Source organism: Rhinoraja longicauda, chromosome 6, assembly GCF_053455715.1.
Source record: "Rhinoraja longicauda isolate Sanriku21f chromosome 6, sRhiLon1.1, whole genome shotgun sequence".
NCBI lineage: Eukaryota > Metazoa > Chordata > Chondrichthyes > Rajiformes > Arhynchobatidae > Rhinoraja > Rhinoraja longicauda.
Genome location: NC_135958.1, coordinates 57595651 through 57616527, shown reverse-complemented (window position 1 = coordinate 57616527; position 20877 = coordinate 57595651). Strand labels below are relative to the sequence as shown.

Sequence of the window (20877 nt, the reverse complement as noted above, 5' to 3'; positions counted from 1 at the left end):
TAATAGGAAATTATAGTTCATCTCTAAATTGGTAATTTAAATTTTGAACAGGAAATCCATAGTTATCATTTGTTTGGAAAATGTCCATGCATTAAACTTGATTAATTTTGTCTAATTTACTGAAACACTTATTTTTCAAATACTCATCATGAAATTATAAATGAATCTCATAATCATAGAGCTATGAAGCATGACCCAACTCATTCATGATGACTAAGTTGCTTAACTAAGCTAGTACTACATGCTTGCGCCTGGCCATATCCCTCCAAACCTTCCCTATACACTTACCTGTCTACGGGTCTTTTAAATGTCACAATTGTACCCATCTCTACCACATCCTTTGCCAGCTTTGTCTATGTGGATCCTACGTGGAAACACTTGCCCCTCAGATCTCCTTTTAATCTTTTCCCTCTCACCTTAAATCTATGACCTCTAGTTTTTCAGTACCCCGAAAAGACTGGCTGTTCATCTTATTTGTACCCTTCATGTTTTTATATACCTATATTAAATCCTTCGCTCCAGGGAAAGAAGACCCACCCTCTCTTTATAGCTCAAACCTTCCAGTAACATCCTCGCAAACCCTATTTGCCTTGGTAGATACAAAAGCATCAGTTTCAAAAATCTTTTTTTTTACAGCCATGCTCCCTCCATCTCTGCCCCACAGCATCCCCCCCCCCCCCACCCCCCCAGCATATCGGAGAGCTAGTCCACCTTTTACCTTGACTTGGGGGCGGTTAGTTAAAAATGGTTTCTGTGATTCTATGACTCACCAGCTAATGTATTCGATAACTTGCTTTTTAATCTGCTCAGTGGCACAATCATTGAAGTGTTCCCCAGTTTTCATGTGCAAAAGTTTAAACTTCTTTAAAGTATTTTTGTGGATCTTTTTTTATTATTAAATCAATATTCCTACTGTGGTTCTGAGGCAGTAACCGGGACTGCAACCCTATGATGTATGGAAGATGCTGGCTTGCAAAGTGAGGCAGAAATTGCTGGAATAACTCTGGGTCAGGCAGCATCTCTGGAGAATATGGCTAGGCAATGTTTCGGGTCGGGATCTTTCTTCAGTCTGCCCTTTTTCCAACCATCTACAAATCTAAAACCCCCTACACCTATATCTACCTATCAGTCTATCCTACTCCATATCTTACCTCCTACAATCTGTCTGAAGAGGGGTCCCAACCCAAAATGTCTATTTCAATCACATTTCGGGTCGGGACCCTTCTTCAGACTGATTGTAGGAGGTGGGGAGAAAACTGGAAGTGAGGTGGGGATGGGACAAAGCCTGGCAAATGATGGCTTCTCCAGAGATGCTGCCTAAGCTGCTGAATTACTCCAGCATTTTATGCAACTGCATGATTTGGATCAGAAGCTGTAAAATTTGGATGAAAAACTGATCAAGTGAACTGTTTAAAAAAAAAAAATTCAGTTAAAGGGAAATTGAACTTTTTCTTTCTCATAACTGCTGTTGTGTTATGATTTTCACAGATTCCAAAGGATGAACACATTCTGCGGTTCTTAAGAGCACGTGATTTCAATATTGATAAAGCAAGAGAGCTTCTGTGCCAGTCCTTGACATGGCGCAAACAACACAAAGTCGACTACCTCTTGGAGACTTGGACACCGCCTCAGGTGTTGCCTGATTATTACACAGGAGGCTGGCATCATCATGACAGAGGTAATAAAATAGTTAACTTTCATTTTATACTCAATTATCATAGCACCAATGTGTAAATGTTTTTTGCTTAAAAAGTGCTAGATTCTATTAACCACCCAGTAGTCACAAACTAATTATGGCCTTGCACGTGACCATGCAAATGTTTGCGGGTTTCTGACAGAAGTCATAAATTTGCAAAATGACTACAATGAGCTATGGGCAGGATAATAACATCTGCCTCCAAGATCAGTGGCACAACATAGAATGTTCTTATTAATGTAAAATTAGAAGGATGAGAGGGGATCTTATCGAAACGTATAAGATTATTAAGGGGTTGGACACGTCAGAGGCAGGAAACATGTTTCCAATGTTGGGGGAGTCCAGAACAAGGGGCCACAGTTTAAGAATAAGGGGTAGGCCATTTATAACTGAGATGAGGAAATACTTTTTCAGTCAGAGAGTTGTGAATCTGTGGAATTCTCTGCCTCAGAAGGCAGTGGAGGCCAATTCTCTGAATGCATTCAAGAGAGAGCTGGATAGAGCTCTTAAGGATAGCGGAGTCAGGGGGTATGGGGAGAAGGCAGGAACGGGGTACTGATTGAGAATGATCAGCCATGATCACATTGAATGGCGGTGCTGGCTCGAAGAGCCAAATGGCCTACTTCTGCACCTATTGCCTATTGTCTATTGTCTCTTGTCTCTTGCCCCATAACTTCAAAGCCGACATGATCATCTTTTACACTACTTTTCTGCCCGTTCTACATAATACATCACTCCACTGTATTCTAAAAAAACTGTCTTTACCTGGAATACATTCAGTGACTTGGCCTCTGCAGCTCTTTGGGCAAGAGAATTAATTAGATTTATTATTAATGTCTGAGATGAAATCACTGCTCATTCCTCCTTATTCTGGATGTCTTTTTTGTTTTGTTTTTTGTTTTTGTCTTAATTGTAAGTGTTGGATGTGATGTTGTCTTTTTGTGGTTGCGTACTATGTGTTGGGGGGGAGGGGAACTATAAAAATTGTCTCTTCCGAACGGAGACGCGACCTTTTTTCTGGGTCATGTCTCCGTTCACGCTGCGCCCTACCATCGACCAAACACCTGGAGCTGGCGACCTCCAGCTGGGACCACCTGGGGCTCTGGTTCGCAGAGCCCGCAAACTGCACTCACCACCTGCGGAGCTGGCTGTCTTCGGAGGCTGGGGTGGCGCTGCGAGTGTGGCTGTGACTCGCCTTCGGAGGCTTCGGCCGCGGGCCCTGTGGACGTCTGAAGCTCGTAGGGGCCGACTTCGGGAGCTCCGGCAGCGGTAGCGCCTTCATCCGCCCCGAATCGCGAGGCTTGGATCGGCCCACTGTGGACTTTTCAGCGTCCAGCGCGGCCTGGAATAGGCCACGGGATTTTCCACCGCTTCAATGTCGGGAGCCCTGACTGCCTCGACGTGGCAAGTTCAACAGCCTGACCGCGGGAGAAGACGGCAGGAAAGAGAAAGACATTCTGGCCTTCCATCACAGTGAGAAGGTGACTGGAGGAGACTCACTGTGATGGATGTTTTTTGTTTTATGTTGGTTTTGGTGATTGTGTGTTTTATTGCTTTCTTTTTTATTGCCTCTCATTGTTGACTGTGGGTAATGTAATTTTGTCAATAAAGGCTATTCTATTCTATTCTATGTTGCTCCATGGTACTAGACTTTCTGGCAAAAGGAAGCATTGACTTAGCATTTAGGCATTTTGTGGTTCATTAAGATCACTTGATGCTCTTCAAAACCCCAATGAGTGAAGCCTCAACTGGCTCAATTGTTCCTCATAAGACAATCCCTTCATCCCAGAAAAGATACAAACTGCTGGAGTAACTCAGTGGGTCAAACAGCATTCCTGGAGAACATAGATAGGTTCTGTTTTAGGCAAGGACCCTTCTCCAATCTGAAGAAGGGTCCTGACCTGATAGGTCACCTATTCATGTTCTCCAGGGATGCTTGCTGACCCGCTGAGTTATTCCAGCACTTTGTCTTTCTTTTGGTAAACCAGCAGTTGGAGTTCCTTATTTCTACCCTTCATCCCAGAATCAACCTTGTGAATCTTCCCTGAACTGCTTCCAATGCAGTTAAATAGGGAGACAAGTTAATAGTTTTTGTTATTGCGTGAATCTTTGGTTCATTAAACTGATGTGCTCTGGCTAGATTTATGGAAGCAACAATTGATCGTAATTACAGACAGTAATAATGTTGACAAAACTCAGTGGTAAATATACTAATTAGATGGTGTGTGGAATAAATATTACAATGACTTGATTTTCTAATTTGCATGTTTTCATCTCAATTTTTCATATTGATGGAGAGCACCTGAATTTCCTTAAGTTTGAAAATCAAAGAATTTTAAATACTGATGGCTTAATCTTTTTAAAAATCATTCCATTTTACTTTCACTATTAATAATAGGAACAAGTACTACCGTGTTACAATTTGCTTTTAAACAGATGGGAGACCGCTATACATTTTAAGACTTGGACAAATGGATACCAAAGGTCTTGTCAGAGCACTTGGAGAGGAAGCACTATTACGGCATGTGAGTGCACTTTAATCATCAGATCTAATTCCATTATTTCTAGTATAAGGGATGTTAAATTAGTGGAATTGTGCATTGTCAGCAAAAATACTGTGAGGGCTATTAAGAATTAACACATGCCGTAGCTCACATCTTTCGCAAATGACTTTTAGATATTACTAGACTGGCATGGACCCATTGGGTCCAAATCTCTCCTGTGAGCATCTCCAGCGGGCCGGGGGGCAACCCTACCCCAACTGACGATCCTGTGGGCCTGGTCAAGCCTTATCCGTGGAACTGTGGCCGAGCGGGGAGTGTCGCCCGGGTCCATGGGCGGGCGAGGGCACGGGGAAGGGGAGACGGAGGCACTCACCCCGGCAAGCCTTATCTGTGGACCCGTTGCCGGGCAGGGATAAGGCAGTTTGTTAGGTAAATTGTATTTAAGAAGTAACAAAAGTCGATTTATTGAGACCGCGGGGGAATGGAGAGTAAGGTGGGCCTAAACTTGTCACGCTATCGTGTACTCTGGGTGAAAACGGAACAAATAAACATAAGGGTGGACAAACATACGGGGGAACAAACATACAGGGACAGGGGAACAAACAAGATGAGAGTTTCAGAGTTATATATAAACATAGCACAAAAAGTAAGGAAATTTGTGTTTGGTAGATTATTTCTTTGTTGTATCAATGCTTCTTGGCAATAAATCTTATACCGTTGGAAAGCCTGTTTATTTCCCTTTTAAATGGTGCCACATTTGTAAGGAACACAGATGGCGGCGCTGCCCTAGCAGCTGCGGCTTACCTGCAGTCCATTTGTCTTTGTGTTTTTGTTGTTTTTGTTGTCTTAATTGTAGTTGTGATGTGGTGTTTTTGTGTTTGTGTACTATGTGTGTATGTGGGGGGGAGGGGGGGAACTGTAACATTGTAAATATGTGTCCCTTCCGAACGGAGACCCGACCTTTGTGTTCTGGGCCGTGTCTCCGTTCCTGCTGCGGCCTACCATCGGCCCAACTCCTGGAGCTGGCGGCCTCCAGGGCTCTGGTTCGCAGAGCCCGCGGACCAGACTCACCATCAGCGGAGCCGGCCGTTCTCGGAGGCTGCGGGAGCGGCAGCGACTCGCCTTAGGCTCGGGCTGCGTGGATGCCGACATCGGGAGCTCCGGCAGCGGCAGCGTGTTCGCCCGCCCCGGATCGCGGGGCTTGGGTCGGCCCGCCGCGGATATTTCACCGTCCGGCGCGGCCTGAAATAGGCCACGGAATTTTCTCTGCTCGGCGGGGGCTTCAATGTCGGGAGCCCCGACCGCCCCGACTTGCAGCGGGGCTTGGGTCGGCCCGTTGCGGACATTTCACCGTCCGGCGCAGCCTGGAACATGGCAACGACAACAGCCTGACCGCAGGAGAAGACGGCAGGGGAAGAGAAAAAGACATTCTGGCCTTCCATCACAGTGAGGAGGGGACTGGAGGAGACTCACTGTGATGGATGTTTCTTTTTGGGGGGTTTTGTGTTGGTTGGGGTTGTGTAATTTGCTTATTTTATTGCTCTTATTGTTGGACTGTGGGTGACGAAATTTCGTCCAAAAAACTTGTTTTTTGGATGACAAATAAAGATATCTTAAATCTTGATCTTGAATCTTGAATCTTGAATCTTGAATCTCTATCTTGAATCTTGAATCTTGAATCTTGAATCTTGAATTTGTGGGATGAGCAGCAGAGCTGAGTATGTGGGTTGCGCCCATGAAAAATCTGCCAAATCTCTGCCAATGCCAAACAGCTTATTCTGCCATTGACTCTTGTTCGGTGTTGTTTGGTGGATTGGACGATTGAAGTCTGAAGAAACAAGACATATTGGCAATTTAACAATTTATTCATTTAATAAACAGGAGCCTCAGTAGCGTGTGGAAGAACCATACACAGCCGCAACAGCCTGGCACCTCCTCCTCATGCTGGTCACCAGCCTGGTCACACACTGTTGTGGGATGGCATCCCATTCTTCAACCAGCATTTGTCGCAAGTCAGCCAACGTGGTTGTGTTGGTCACTCTGGCACGAACAGCACGCCCAAGCTGATCCCACAAGTGTTCAATGGGGTTGAGGTCAGGACTGCTGGCAGGCCATTCCATCCTCTCCACTCAGAAATTCTGGAGGTAGTCTCTGAGAAACCCTGCTCTGTGGGGGCGAGCATTGTCATCTTGGAGGATAGAGTTCGATCCCAGACTGTGGAGATATGGGATTGCCACTGGTTGCAGAATCTCATCTCGATATCTCTCTGCATTGAGATTGCCTCCAATGATGACAAGCCTCGTTTTTCCAGTGAGGGAGATGCCGCCCCACACCATCACACTGCCTCCACCAAAAGATGTTGCTCTATCAGGCACCTGATTGTCAGCACCTGGGGGTGCCAGAAGCTCAAAACAAGAGTCAATAGCAACAGCAGAATAAGCTGTTTGGCATTGGCAGAGAAGATTTGGCAAATTTTTCATGGGCGCAACCCATATACTCAGCTCTGCTGCTCATCCCACAAATGCATGTTCCTTACAAATGTGGCACCATTTAAAAGGGAAATAAACAGGCTTTCCAACGGTATAAGATTTATTGCCAAGAAGCATTGTTACAACAAAGACATAATCTACCAAACACAAATTTCCTTACTTTTTGTGCTATGTTTATATTTACTAGACCAAGTGGACCCGTTGGGCCCAAACCTCTCCTGCATTGGTGCAGCACCCTCTCCTCCCCCTCCCTCTCCCCTCCCGCCTCCCTCCCTTCTTCCTCCTCCCCACCCCCCTCCCCTCCCTCCCTCCCTCCTCCCCCTCCCTCCAGCCTCCTCCGCCTCCATCCCCCTCAACTCCCCTCATTTCATATTAATGGACTGCGGCTGTTATGACCAGGAAATTTTTTTTCGAGCTACAACACTGAAGCAGGCCCTTCGGCCACGGAGTCTGCTCCGACTAGCAATCCCCACACATTAACACTATCCTACACACATCAGGAACAATTTACACATACACCAAGCCAATTAACCTACACACCTGTATGTCTTTGGAGTATGGGAAGAAACCGAAGATCTCGGAGAAAACCCACGTGGTCACGGGGAGAATGTACAAACTCCGTGCAGACAGCAGCCAGAGTCGGGATCGAACCCGGGTCTCTGGCGCTGCAGGCGCTGTAAGGCAGCAACTCTACTGCTGCGGCGACAGTGCCGCCCTTGTTGAGCTTTCGTGTGGGGGAGAAGAGAGGGGAGGCTTGCATTTTAATCTGCGCTGGTTTCAGGCTTTGTACCAGAGGTACAAGTTGTTAGCTAAAACACCACTCCATTAAAGCCGATAATTTTATCTTTCTAATCCGAACAATAAAATAATTAAAATGCCTGATGTGATGATTCAATGATTTTGTGATGGGCATTTTGAAATAATTCGATTCAGTAGGTGATTGTTCATTGAGCAGTTACAAAATCTTTAGTTTAATAGGCACTGTTTCCTTCCTTCTCTGTTGAGTACCACATAAAACAGAGCATTAAAATAATTTAAAATCAGATGGCAAGCTCCACAGGGTTTATTTGAAATCCCATTCACTTAATATATCATATCATATCATATCATATATATACAGCCGGAAACAGGCCTTTTCGGCCCACCAAGTCCGTGCCGCCCAGTGATCCCCGCACATTAACACTATCCTACACCCACTAGGGACAATTTTTACATTTACCCAGCCAATTAACCTACATACCTGCACGTCTTTGGAGTGTGGGAGGAAACCGAAGATCTCGGAGAAAACCCACGCAGGTCACGGGGAGAACGTACAAACTCCTTACAGTGCAGCACCCGTAGTCAGGATCGAACCTGAGTCGACGGCGCTGCATTCGCTGTAAAGCAGCAACTCTACCGCTGCGCTACCGTGCCGCCCACATATAGAATTAGCAATAAACTCAGGTAGTGGCCCAAAGGGGCTTAAAATAAAATGAAAGTTTCCTGAACTAAAACAACAGTGTGTAATGGTGCTGGAACATCTTGGAACCAGCTGGTGGACAACCGTGCTTGTCCAGTCGAGGAAAGCCTGATCCAATTGTCCCTTTATACGAGGAGGTTCCGGGTGATGTATCAAAAGCCCTTGTTTCCATAATGCTAATTGAACAGTTTTTAAAATTAAATTCTGGAAGTAGCACATAACGTGCTATGTATTTATGAAAATTGAATGTCCTTCATTTCAAAAAATTAACCTTGATACAGCGTGGAAACCAGCCCTTGGGCCTACTGAGTCTGCGCCGACCAGCAATTAGCCCGTACACTAGCACAAGTTTACACACTGGGGACAATTTACCATTTACAGAAGCCAACTAACCTACAAACCTGTACGCCTTTGGACTGTGGGAGGAAACTGGAACACCCAGAGAAGACCCATGTGGTCACAGGGAGAAGGTACAAACTCTGCACAGACTGCACCTGTAGTCAGGATGGAACCCAGGTTTCTGGCATTGTATGGCAATAACTCTACCATTTTGCTGCCCCACATTAGGATGAAATAAAATAATCAGTTTTACTTATTTTGCTCAAGGTTGAGGCTTCATTCAGATAAGGTTATTTGTTTTACATCATCTCCCATGGTTGAAAGCTGATGGTCAGAATGAAGGATCAGAATGAACATTTCTCTTCCCACAGATGTGGTTCATTTCACAGCTCCTCATTTTGGGAGTGAAATTATATGAATAAGAAAAAATTAAAACAACATTAAAATCATATAAACATTTAATTCACATATATGCCCTTGGGCAAATTTCATAATTGCAATAGTGGCATTTAAGAGATTTTCAGATAGGCACATGGAAGTGCAGGGAATAGAGGGATATAAGGATCATGTACAGGCAGATGGGATCAGTTTAACTGGGCATCATGTTTGGCACAAATGTTGTGGTCTAAAGAGCCCAAACCTGTGCTGTACTGTTCTATGTTCTGCAGAAGTTGCTTGATTAGCTCAGTTCTTCCAGTAGATTATTTTGCTGTGTACATTTAGTGTCAGTTTTTAAAAAAAACAGATTTTCTTTTTTAAATTGAGATAATCATTTTGCCCATATGTTATTCTTGTTCTAAACTAGGTCCTGTCTATTAATGAAGAAGGATTAAGACGTTGTGAAGAAAACACCAATGTGTTTGGAAGGCCCATCAGGTAATTACAAATACCATGATCAATCAGCTTAAGGCATCGAACATTAATTTTCTGTTAATGTTACAATAATTAACTCTGAATATCATGGCACTCTTTTACAAAAAAAATGCTTACTTTATTAATAGCTCATGGACATGTTTGGTGGACTTAGAAGGTTTGAACATGAGGCATCTTTGGCGGCCTGGTGTTAAGGCACTGCTGAGAATCATTGAGGTGGTTGAGGCTAACTATCCAGAAACACTCGGTCGATTGTTAATTCTCAGGGCACCTCGAGTTTTTCCAGTACTGTGGACATTGGTAAGTTGTTGAATTGGCAGAGAAGCTGATTAAACATTGTATTTAAATATTTCTCCATTGAATGTTGTGATTTTGTGTCCTGTTTTGACTTTAGGTCAGTCCTTTCATTGATGACAATACAAGAAAGAAATTTTTAATCTATGCAGGGAATGACTACCAGGGACCTGGAGGGCTCATTGATTACATCGACAAAGAAGTGATCCCTGATTTCCTTGGAGGCGAATGTATGGTAAGAATCTACAACCACAAATATGTTTTGATTTGTCTGATTCAAGAAGCAACGAGATACCAAGGATGAATGAATAAAATCTAGGTATTCAAATACCTAGAATTAATTAATGAATTAATAATTAATTGATACGGTCCTAGAATTAATTAATACCTAGAATTGATTAATCAATTAACATTGGTGTTAGTTGTTGTGTTGTATACATGTACTTATGACCAGCCTTTGTCTAATATGGACAATTAGAATGTAAAGGCAAATACACAATTTTTGTTGGTTCTCAGAAAGGGAAAAAATGTGACTTGATAAAAATGTTTTTAAACCATTTTGGTGAAGAAAAATCAAAGTTATGCAATAATTCTTTTGCGTAAGACAGAGGAGCAGAATTAGACTGTTTGGCCAATGGCTGGTCTATTCTTCCCTCTCAACCCCATTCTAGTGCATTCTCCCCGTAACCTTTGATGCCCTTACAAATCAAGAACCTATCACTCTCCGGCTAAAAATACCAAGTAACTTGGCCTACACCACCGTTTGTGGCAATGAATTCCACAGATTCACCACCCTCTTGCTAAAGAAATTCCTCCTCGTGTCCAAATCTGAGGTTGTGCCTTCTGATCCTAGACTCTCCCACTAGTGTAAAAGTCCTTTCCGCCTCTATCTAGGCCTTTCACTATTTCGTAGGTCTCAATAAGATCCCACCCCCCCCCCCCCCCCCATCCTAAACCGTAGCGCTCCAGACCCAGAGCCTTCAAATGCTCTTCATATATTAACCCAGTCGTTTCCGGGATCATTCTCATAAACCTTGGTTACAGAGAACAATCAGCAATAGCGGACCCCAGCCTCTGCTACGTAATCTGTTATTGAGAGTTCACTGTTTTTATAAATGTGCAGCAGATGTTCACGCTGCCACCTCAAGGCATCGGGCCCCACAATCCTTGACATTAACCTGCTGTGCACTTGACTAAATAAAGAAAAATTGGATCCAAAAATATCATCTTACAATGTTTGAATGACTTTTCTGTAGTGTGAAGTTCCAGAAGGAGGTTTAATCCCCAAATCTATGTATAGAACACCGGAAGAGCTGGACAATGATGACATCAGGCTGTTGACTGAATCGATCTATCAGTCGGCAAGTGTTTTCAAAGGGTCACCTCATGAGGTAAGATTGCTTTACATTAAGCTATTTTAAAATGCGAAATCCATAATTTATTGCTTCAAAGGCAGTTTTGTCTTCAAGTTTCCCCTAAAGATCCTCCAGATGGTGATTATTGAAAGATACAGCATGGGAACAAGTCCTTCGGCCCAGCAAGTCCATGCTGACCATCAATCCCCTGTTTATGCTAGTTCTGTTATTGCACTTTTGCATCCACTTGCTACACACTAGGGGCAATTTACAGAAGCCAATTAATTTACAAACCTACACTTTGGGATGTGGGAGGAAACCAGAGCACCTGGAGGAAATCCACGCGGTCACGGGGAGAACGTGCAAAATCTAAACAGTACTGGTCAGGTTTTGCCCATATTGATATTGTGTATATTTCTTTTTTTTTCTCTCCAGTTATCAATTGAAATAGTGGATGCATCTTCTGTGATAACCTGGGATTTTGATGTGTTAAAAGGAGATATTGCCTTCAACATCTATCATTCAAAGCGAGCACCTCAGCTTCCGAAAAAGGATACCCTTGGGGCTCATGGTATAACAAGCCCTGGAGGAAATAATGTGCAGCTGATAGATAAATCATGGCAACTAGGATTGGATTATAGCATGGTGGAGTCACCTTTGATCTGTAAAGACGGAGAAAGTGTCCAGGTCAGTTTTGTGCTGTTAGTTTGTTATTATGTTATTTTGGGACTGTGGTCAAGATATTGAGACTCCATGTATTCTTCAAGGTCAATTTATTGTCACGTACCGATTAGGGTACAGTGAAATTTAAGTTCTTTGATGTGATGTGCAATTTAGGTAGCGTTTGTATATTTTTAGAAAAATTCTAAAATTTCTGAATTTATCAAAGACAAGGATCACTGGTCTTAATGACTACAGGCCTGTCCCACTCCCTGCTGGACCCTCTGCCATTTGCATACAGGGCCAATAGATCGGTGGATGACGCAGTCAACCTTGGCCCGCACTTCATCCTCCAGCACCTAGACCGCAAGGGGACCTATGCCAGGATTCTGTTTGTTAACTTTAGCTCTGCATTTAGCACCATTGTGCCAGAGCTACTACACTCCAAACTCTCCCAGTTGACTGTGCCTGAACCCCTCTGTCAGTGGATCATCAACTTCCTGACAGACAGGAAGCAGCATGTGAGGCTGGAAAAGCACATCTCGGACCCGCAGACCCTCAGCATAGGAGCACCGCAAGGCTGTGTACTCTCCCCTCTCCTTTACTCTCTCTACACCAACGACTGCACCTCCACAGACTCCTCTGTCAAGCTCCTCAAGTTTGCGGATGACACAACCCTGATTGGACTGTTCCAAGATGGGGAGGAATCTGCCTACAGACAGGAAGTGACACAGCTGGCGTCCTGGTACTATCGCAACAACCTGGAGCTCAATGCTCTTAAGACAGTGGAACTAATTGTAAACTTTCGTAGAGCTCCCCCTCCCCCCACTCACCATCAACAACACCATAGTCACACCTGTGGAGTCATTTAAGTTCCTGGGAACCATCATCTCCAGGGACCGTAAATGGGGGGCCGCCATTGACTCTACAGTCAAAAACGCCCAACAGATGATGTACTTCCTGCGGCAACTGAGCAAACACAATCTGCCACAGGCAATGATGGTCCAATTCTATACTGCTATCATTGGGTTCATCCTCACCTTCTCCATGGTCTGGTTTGGCTCAGCCACCAAGCACGACATCCGGAGGCTGCAACGGATCATTCGATCAACTGAGAAGGTTGTTGGCTACAACCTTCCTCCCATTGACGAATTGTACACTGCAAGGGCCAGGGAGCGAGCGGGCAAGATCATCTCTGACTCCTCTCACCCTGGTCACAAAATCTTTGAAGCACTTCCCTCTGGAAGGCGACTCCAGACTGTCAAAGCAGCCACAGCCAGACATAAAAACAGCTTTATTCCTCGAGTAATAGTTCTACTCAATAACCAAAGTCTGTAGTCTCTTTTTGCTCTGGTTTATTTATACCTGCATGTTTAGACCGTAATATTGTATCCTTATTGTTTTGATGTGGTTATGCTTTATTCTTAATTGTTAACTGAATGTTTGTGTTGTCATTTGTGAGCAGAGCACCAAGGCACATTCCTTGTATATGCACATACTTGGCCAATAAACTTATTCATAAACATTCATTCATTCATGATTTTGTCAATCCTCTGCATTATTTACAGGGTTCACATGTAACAAGATGGCCTGGTTTTTATATACTTCAGTGGAAATTTCACAATATGCCTTCTTGTGCTACAACCAACCTACCTCGTGTAGATGATGTGCTGGCAACATTGCAGGTCTTATCCCACAAGTGTAAAGTTATGTATTACACTGAAGTTATAGGATCAGACGATTTCAGGTAAGGGACATACAATAAATGCATTACCATGTCTACACAGTGTCACGATAAGTACCAAATCCAATACATCCGTACAAAATTACCAAAGCGCACTTGAAATCCCACTTAAAGTGTGGCGCCTAGGCCGGGTGAGGCAGCGATCTTGACCTCGTCAGGACTTCTGCGGCCGATCGCCAGGTCGAATTTGCCTCCTGCGGCTGGGGCTCTGAAACTGCAGCCGGAGCCGGCAGGTCCGTTCCTCCCATAGCCGCTTTCCGAGGCCGACTTTGCAGGCCGATATCTCGGCTCCTGGTATCCAGTAACTGATCAGGTACCATTGGGCTTCTCTCGGAGGCCAGTACCTCTGTTGGTCTGGCAAAACTGATGTTCCAGAAAGGCTCTGGAACCAAAGATGCCAGAAAAACGGTGGGGGTCCCACAGTGGGAGCGTCAAGGACCAGAGGGCACAAACTCAATAAAAGAATGTTCTTTTGAGAATGGTGATGAGGAGGAATATCTTTAGCGACAGGGTGGTGAATCTGTGGAATGCATTGTCATTGAAGGCTGTGGAGGCAAAGTCATTGGGAATTTTTAAAGCAGAGACTGATCGGATAGTAAGTGTGTCAAATGTTGCAGCGATTGAGGTTAAGAGGGAAAAGTAGATTGGCCATGATTGAATGGCAGAGCATACCCGATGGGCTGAATGGCCTCATTCTGTTCCTATGTCTTAGATTGAATACCATTGAACTATACTAGAGTTGAATCTACTTATTCTGTAGTTCTCAGTAGGGTATCTGTCACTGTTACATGCTAGTTCCTCATGTTGACCAGACTGATCAATAGGTTTTTTACCACCAAGACCGACAACAAAAGGCACTAATTTACAGATTTTGTTCAAAGTTACGAAGAATATTATTTATTAGCAAAAAGAAGCAGTTTGGCATTGTTTTGTGTCATTAACTTTGGGATAGAAACTTAGAAGATCTTTAAGGAAAGAACCAAGTGGGATGATACTTTTTTTAAGAGGCGAACCAGTAAAAAAAGTGCAGGCTGAGTGGAAGACTTGGATACCTACTTTACAGACCCAGTACAAGAACAATGATCAGATGAATCTTTGGATCTGTTAAATGTTAGGATTTTATGTACAGAGGTATTACAAATACATTTAGGAATAAAGGAAAAGGATTTCCAAACGCAACTGTTATTTTTATTAAAGATCATTTGCTTTGGTTTAAAAGCCACAAAATCAAATCTTATTTTTATTCCAGGGGATCCATGACGAGTCTGGAATCTAGTCACAGTGGCTTCTCCCAGCTCAGTGCTGCTACAACAACATCGAGTCAGTCACATTCCAGCTCTATGATCTCCAGGTAGTGACTCGGAATGTCTGCAATTAAATATAAGTACCAAAAGGACAAATTTTGGTGGTAGCTGATTGTAATAATGAAGCAGCTACAAAAACAAAATTCTCAAATGCAACCTGTACCATCAGCTCGATTTCATTTTCTTTGTATTTTTCATTTCCTCATTCACTCATATATTAATCCTTGAATCTGTAACTTATAGTCGATTTTTTAAATAATTCATTTTTTAGAGAAATGCCATTACAATGTAAATACAGCACTGCAGTTTCTAACAACAATACATTTTAATGATAATACTGTAACTTTAAATCTTGCCTGCTCTGGAAATATCACAATTTCTCAATTCTTATAACTGTCCTTAGAATACATTGAGAGGAAAAAAAGCACAAGGTCAAAAATGAATATCTTGTATTATTCTAAACTTGACACTTAAAATTGTATAAATGAAGAGTTATTACAAGCACATGTTAGGAATAGAAAGTGTATTTTACACTTAAACCAGATGATTAATTGCTTAGAAGTGTAACAATGCGCTTTTTGGATTTGAAACATGACTGAAACATTTCAGTTTTTTGATTTTGAATTAATAAGTTTCTATAATTTAGTTATTAATATATTCTGAAACCAGTAGTATTTCCTTGGAACAAAATCACTGAACATTTCTGTTGGATTTATCTATACTTAAACATTGCATATCTGTCCTTAGGGAGCAATAGCTGTTACCACTGGTCTGGTAATAAATCATTCACATATCCTTCAACTAGTCTCTTTTTAAATAATAAATAATAAAAGTGCTGGCCTTGCTTTCCATTTCTATTTGTACAGTTTTGAAGATACATCCAATATACAACTCAACACTTACATTTCAGAAGCATTTCTAATCTTAAGTAATTCAAAATGACAGTGGGTCAGTGGCATAGTTCTGCAGCCCTAGTGCATGGGCCTTCGTCGGTAGTGGCATTTTGCACCCTGTTCCCCTGGCCGTGGCAGTCTTTGTGCTGCACTTGCGGACCCCAGTCCGCCCGCCCGCTGAACCGTAAACCTGCCTTAAGCACAGCAGACCCCATGCATAGGAATGGAATGGCTGCTGGAAAAATAAGCTCTTTGGAAAAGTTTCAACTTTTCAAAATTGTTTTGAAAATGGTTTGGTGCTTTCAATACCAGAATAAGTTTATAATACTTTCAATTATCTAACAAGTTCTATGTGTTATTCACCATTTTGACGTCTTTGTCATTCATGAACAAATATTCAATGGCTTCGACCATGTTGGCAACTGTGTGTGTATATGTGTATGTATATATTCACAAAATGCTGGAGTAACTCAGCAGTTCAGTCAACATCTCAGGAGAGAAGGAATGGGTGACATTTTGGGTTGAGACCCTTCTTCAGACTGATGTATGTATGTGTATGTATATATGTATGTGTGTACACACGCACATGAAAGAAGGTTGGGATCATCCCACCAGCTATGATAGTTATGCTGTGTGTGCAGTGGCGTTTGTAGTTTTGCAACCGACAGTGCCACGGTGGTTTCCAATGGAGGCTGCACCTGGTATCATGTTGGGCAGCAGATCTGTCTCAAAAAATTTTTTTCATTAAAAACTAATTTTTGCACAAGGCCTATCTTCTGTAAAAAGGTAAGCTCAGCAAGAAAACCATAAACTTCAAAATTATGTGTCTTCAGCTTGATTGGTAGATTATCATATGGTCAGTGTGTTTGGAGCTTCATAAAGCAGCGATAATGCTACTTTAAGATCACAATCAACATTCTTTCTTGAAGTTTGACCAGGGGATATTTACAATGCATTGGATGTGCTATATATCTCTTTAAAATTCAGAGAAGCCTTACATTTGAAACATCAACTTCAAAACTGTCTTTTAGTAGTTGCGCTCATAAATTAGTTGTAAAGCTGATAATAAATATCCCTTTAGTTAGGTATTGACTTGGTCAGACGTGGAAGAATAGCTTGAAGGGTTTGCTTGCTTGTTATATTGCAAAATTTTAATGTAGGACAATATTTTCTAATCCACCCAATAAATTATACCTGATCTGGTATATGAGATAAGAGATATTAAAATGTCCCTGTGACAAATGTAGTATTTGGAAGTAACTGACTTTGCCAGGTCCATATCCTTCCATAAACTTCCATAATTCAACAAATTCCTTGTATGTTTACATACTTGACTAATAAATTAATTACAATTACCGTCTGATTCATCGCTATCCTAATTCGGAGATGGGACTTGGTCTATGGAACTGATGCACTCCAACGCTGGGGATTATATTCTGCACTCGGTATCTTGCCGCTTTTCCTAGTGCACTTGACTTATTTTGATTCTATTGAAGTCTAGCATTACAATCCAATTGGAGCTTTTTACTGTGCCTCAGTACATATGACAATAGTAAACCTAACCAAAACCATGGTAGTCAAGCCTTAACTAACACGAGACCAGACTCTGACAGAACATTGGGGTTTGAGCGTACAAGATGATCATGAAGAAAGGATAGCAGAAGTGATCAATCATGCAACCACTCCTTGTCTTTTGTTGGTCAACATGTAACAGTGGAATGTCTGCGTATTGGTGAAGATATTCCCCATTATCTCCAAAAGCGTGTTAAATTTCGATGCCTTGCCCAACTAAGGGGAATGTGACGACTGCACCAATAAGATGATCAGACTTCCCTCTCCAAGCTGAAAGAGAGGGGCAGCACAGTGGTGCAGCACAGTGGTGCAGCAGTCGAGTTGCTGCCTTGCAGTGCCAGAGATCTGGGTTTGATCCTGACTATGGATGCTGTCTGTATGGAGTTTGTACGTTCTCCCTGTGACTGGGTTTTCCCCGGTTTCCTCACACACTGTACAAGTTTGGAGGTTAATCGGCTTCTGTTAATTGTAAAATATGTCCCGAGTGTGTAGGATAATGTTAGTGTACGGGGTTATTGCTGGTCGGCATGGATTCGGTGGGCCGAAGGGCCTGTTTCCATGCTGTTTCTCCGAAGTCCAAAAGTAGAAAAAACAAATGCATTCCTGTCTGATCTGTGGATGGAATGTGTGATTGATTCTCTTGCTTCTTAATAACATCAGGAAAAATGGTTTGTCAATTAAAATAGGATGACTTCTATACATTGAAAATATTTTAAACTCATGTTGATAAGGCAAAAACAGACATGTCCTGCATTGCCTATCGTTTAAGGCGTACAAAACACGTTACAATAGAAAGAACCATGGTCTTTATCACTCCGATATTTCTATTTAGGAAACTTGTTATACAACTTTCTACAATGGCAGTAGAAAAGAATCTACATTGGCAATATCCCAATTATTTGTTTAGGGCTTAAAGCAAGTTTCAAGCTTCAATGTTACATGTGTAGTTCAAACTTCCGGTCACGATGAGTGTTTATTAAAGGAAGAATGAAAGAGGAAAATGCACTTTTTATTTTCTCAGCACTTGATCATATGCCAAAATATATTCTAGCCAATGACCAACCTTCGGATGTGTTTCTGCTGTTATAAGCAAATGCAGCAGTTTATTCCCTCACTCTAACATTACTTGTCTCACAGAATCCTTAAGTGCGTAGAAATAATTACTTAGCGGTAAGATAGGAAAGTATAGATTGATTGAATGCAAGGTCTGAGTGGGAGAATGATGGATCAAGGCAAAAGGACCATGTTTTGGGATGATGAAAAAATAAATCCAGAGCAAAAGTGTAAAAGACAGAATATTACAATAAATATATTCTAAAAATGGCAGAAAAGGGTACAGCATGAAATTGTTGAAGACATAAAAGTTTCCAAAGTATCTAAAGAGGGATAGTGGGATAAAGAATGAAAAGTGATCAGGAGTGTAGAGTCTTGTGCGGCACTGTGGCGCAGCGGTAGAGTTGCCGTCTTACGGCGCCAGAGTCCCGGGTTCGATCGTGACCGTGGGTGCTGTCTGGGCGGTGTTTGTATGTTATCCCTGTGACCACGTGGACTTTCTCTGGGTGCTCTGGTTTCCTCCCACATTCTAAAGACATGGAGGTTTGGCTTCTGCAAAATTGTCCCTAGGCTGTAGGGTAGAACTTGTGTATGGGTGATCACTGATCGGCACAGACTTCGTTGGTCGAAGAGCCTATTTCTATGCTGCATCTCTAAACTGAACTGTGTAGAGCTGCATCATCACAGCACCAGACACCTGGGCTCGATCCTGACCTCTGGTGCTGCCTGTGTGGAATTTGCACATTCTCCCTGTGACTGCCTAGGTTTCCTCCGGGTGCTCTGGTTTTCTCTATTTATATTTTTTATCTCTTCGATGGTCAATGCTAAATTGAACAGAGTGTAACGATCAACAATGGAAAACCAAAAAGAATGTTGGAAGTTTAAGATTAAAAACAGAAAATGCTGGGAACACTCAGCATGTCATCTGGAAAGAGAAAAAAAAACTTTCAGTGGAACTTTTCATTGGAATGTCAGTACTGATAAAGATAATCAATATTTCCTGCCATTCATTCTGCATATAACTGAGTAGTAAATAGATAGAAAATAACAGTAATAAGTGAGAAAAACACAATGCTGGAGTAATTCAGGGAGTCAGGCAGCAGTTGTTGAGGGAAAGAATAAGTAACGTTTCGGGTCAGGACCCTTCTTCAGATTGGCGTTTCATGTCAGGAAACTCATCAGCACTCAAAGAAAAAAGATAATGTCACCGTAAATTGCTAATTTAAAGAATCACATATTTTGATGTGGAGCAGGGTTTCAATTTCATGGTAATTATTTTGTTCGAATTGATGGGAATAATAGAGGAATAACTGAGAAATAGAATCCAGATTGCAGAGATACTGGCAGCAAACTTAAAAAAAAAACAAAGTGTGAAGTTTTGTTTACTTTGTGTTCAATTATGTTTGCAGCCCCACCAAATAGAACTAAGTTATGTGCCATGTTTGATCCAACTTGCGTGGCTGATTTTCATTCGAATGCAGATCATTATGCCCTTTCCATTTGGTCACGTTCGCCTGACCACAAAAAAAATGTGCACATTATTCTATTTAAACTACCCATCTCCTTAATTTGTTTGCTAATAATTACAGTTTGTCAGTGACAGATTAATCTGTTGAATCATTAAATTTCTAATGATATTGCTATAAACTGAACTTTTATTTCAAAACTGCTATCAAAATGTGACAGTGCCTGATCTACACAATTTATTAATAAAATAAACAAATTATTTTTTCCAAAGTATCTGAAATTACAACAGTTCTTTTAGCTCAGAACTGTTCTCAAATCAATTAAAAGACTTTGGGTTTAATACACGTACTTGAATTATTAACCTAGAGATAAAGCAGGGCTTGTAGTAAGGGATAACGTATAGTTGTGAAATAGGAGAGGGTTAAGAATATGCTGTCGGCAGACACAAAATGTTATGGTGCATTCATTGGAAGATAAATCTTTGAAGTTAGGGTTAAAACAGTACAGTACAGTATAGGAATGTGCTGAACATGCTGCCACGTTAAACTAATCTCTGCCTGCACATGATTCATATCCTTCCATTCACTGCAAGCCTCATAAATGCCACTATTGCATCTGCCTCCACCACCACCCCCGGTGGCACGTTGCCACCTACCACTCCCCACACATCTCCTTTAAAGTGTGTGGAGATACAAAATGGAAATGGGCCCTTCGGCCCACCATGTCTGTGGGGACCAACAATTACCCTATACTACACACGGGACAATTTACAGAAGCCCGATAACCTGCACGTCGTAATGTATTTAATCATGTTTCATCAACTTCTGTTGCAAATGTTAACGGGCCTGATATAAAATATTTTGTCTTTATTTTGGTGCATTTAATATTTTATGACTATGCAAAATAGTTATTATTTAATGATAATTGATGACACCAGAAATATAATTTTTATCAGTGTAGCACTATCCAAATTTCAATTCAGCATTGCTATACCAGCCTTCAAAAACTAACCTCTGCGCAACATGTTTGCAATGAATAAGTAAAAATAAATCACATGATTTCTGTCAAATATGAGGTTGGATCAGCACACTGTAATGCCCTGCAAAATCAATTTTGCTGCATTGACAAACTAAAAAAATAATTTAAAATCATTCAAGACTTTGGAACAACTGGAG

The 20877-nt window shown here is 42.0% G+C and overlaps 1 protein-coding gene across 2 annotated transcripts in view; it reads left to right on the top strand.

Moving 5' to 3' along the window:
- Nucleotides 1-20569, top strand: part of LOC144594483 (SEC14-like protein 1) — a 46144-nt gene extending 25575 nt beyond the window's left edge. For both annotated transcript variants that reach the window (XM_078401037.1, XM_078401038.1), the window contains exons 8-16: nucleotides 1489-1678; nucleotides 4133-4221; nucleotides 9293-9363; nucleotides 9489-9660; nucleotides 9755-9889; nucleotides 10911-11045; nucleotides 11445-11696; nucleotides 13238-13416; nucleotides 14663-20569. In XM_078401037.1, the coding sequence (XP_078257163.1) occupies nucleotides 1489-1678; nucleotides 4133-4221; nucleotides 9293-9363; nucleotides 9489-9660; nucleotides 9755-9889; nucleotides 10911-11045; nucleotides 11445-11696; nucleotides 13238-13416; nucleotides 14663-14768 (1329 nt within the window). In that variant the 3' untranslated portion in view covers nucleotides 14769-20569. The remainder of the gene's footprint in view (nucleotides 1-1488; nucleotides 1679-4132; nucleotides 4222-9292; nucleotides 9364-9488; nucleotides 9661-9754; nucleotides 9890-10910; nucleotides 11046-11444; nucleotides 11697-13237; nucleotides 13417-14662) is intronic.
- Nucleotides 20570-20877: the final 308 nt, after the last annotated feature.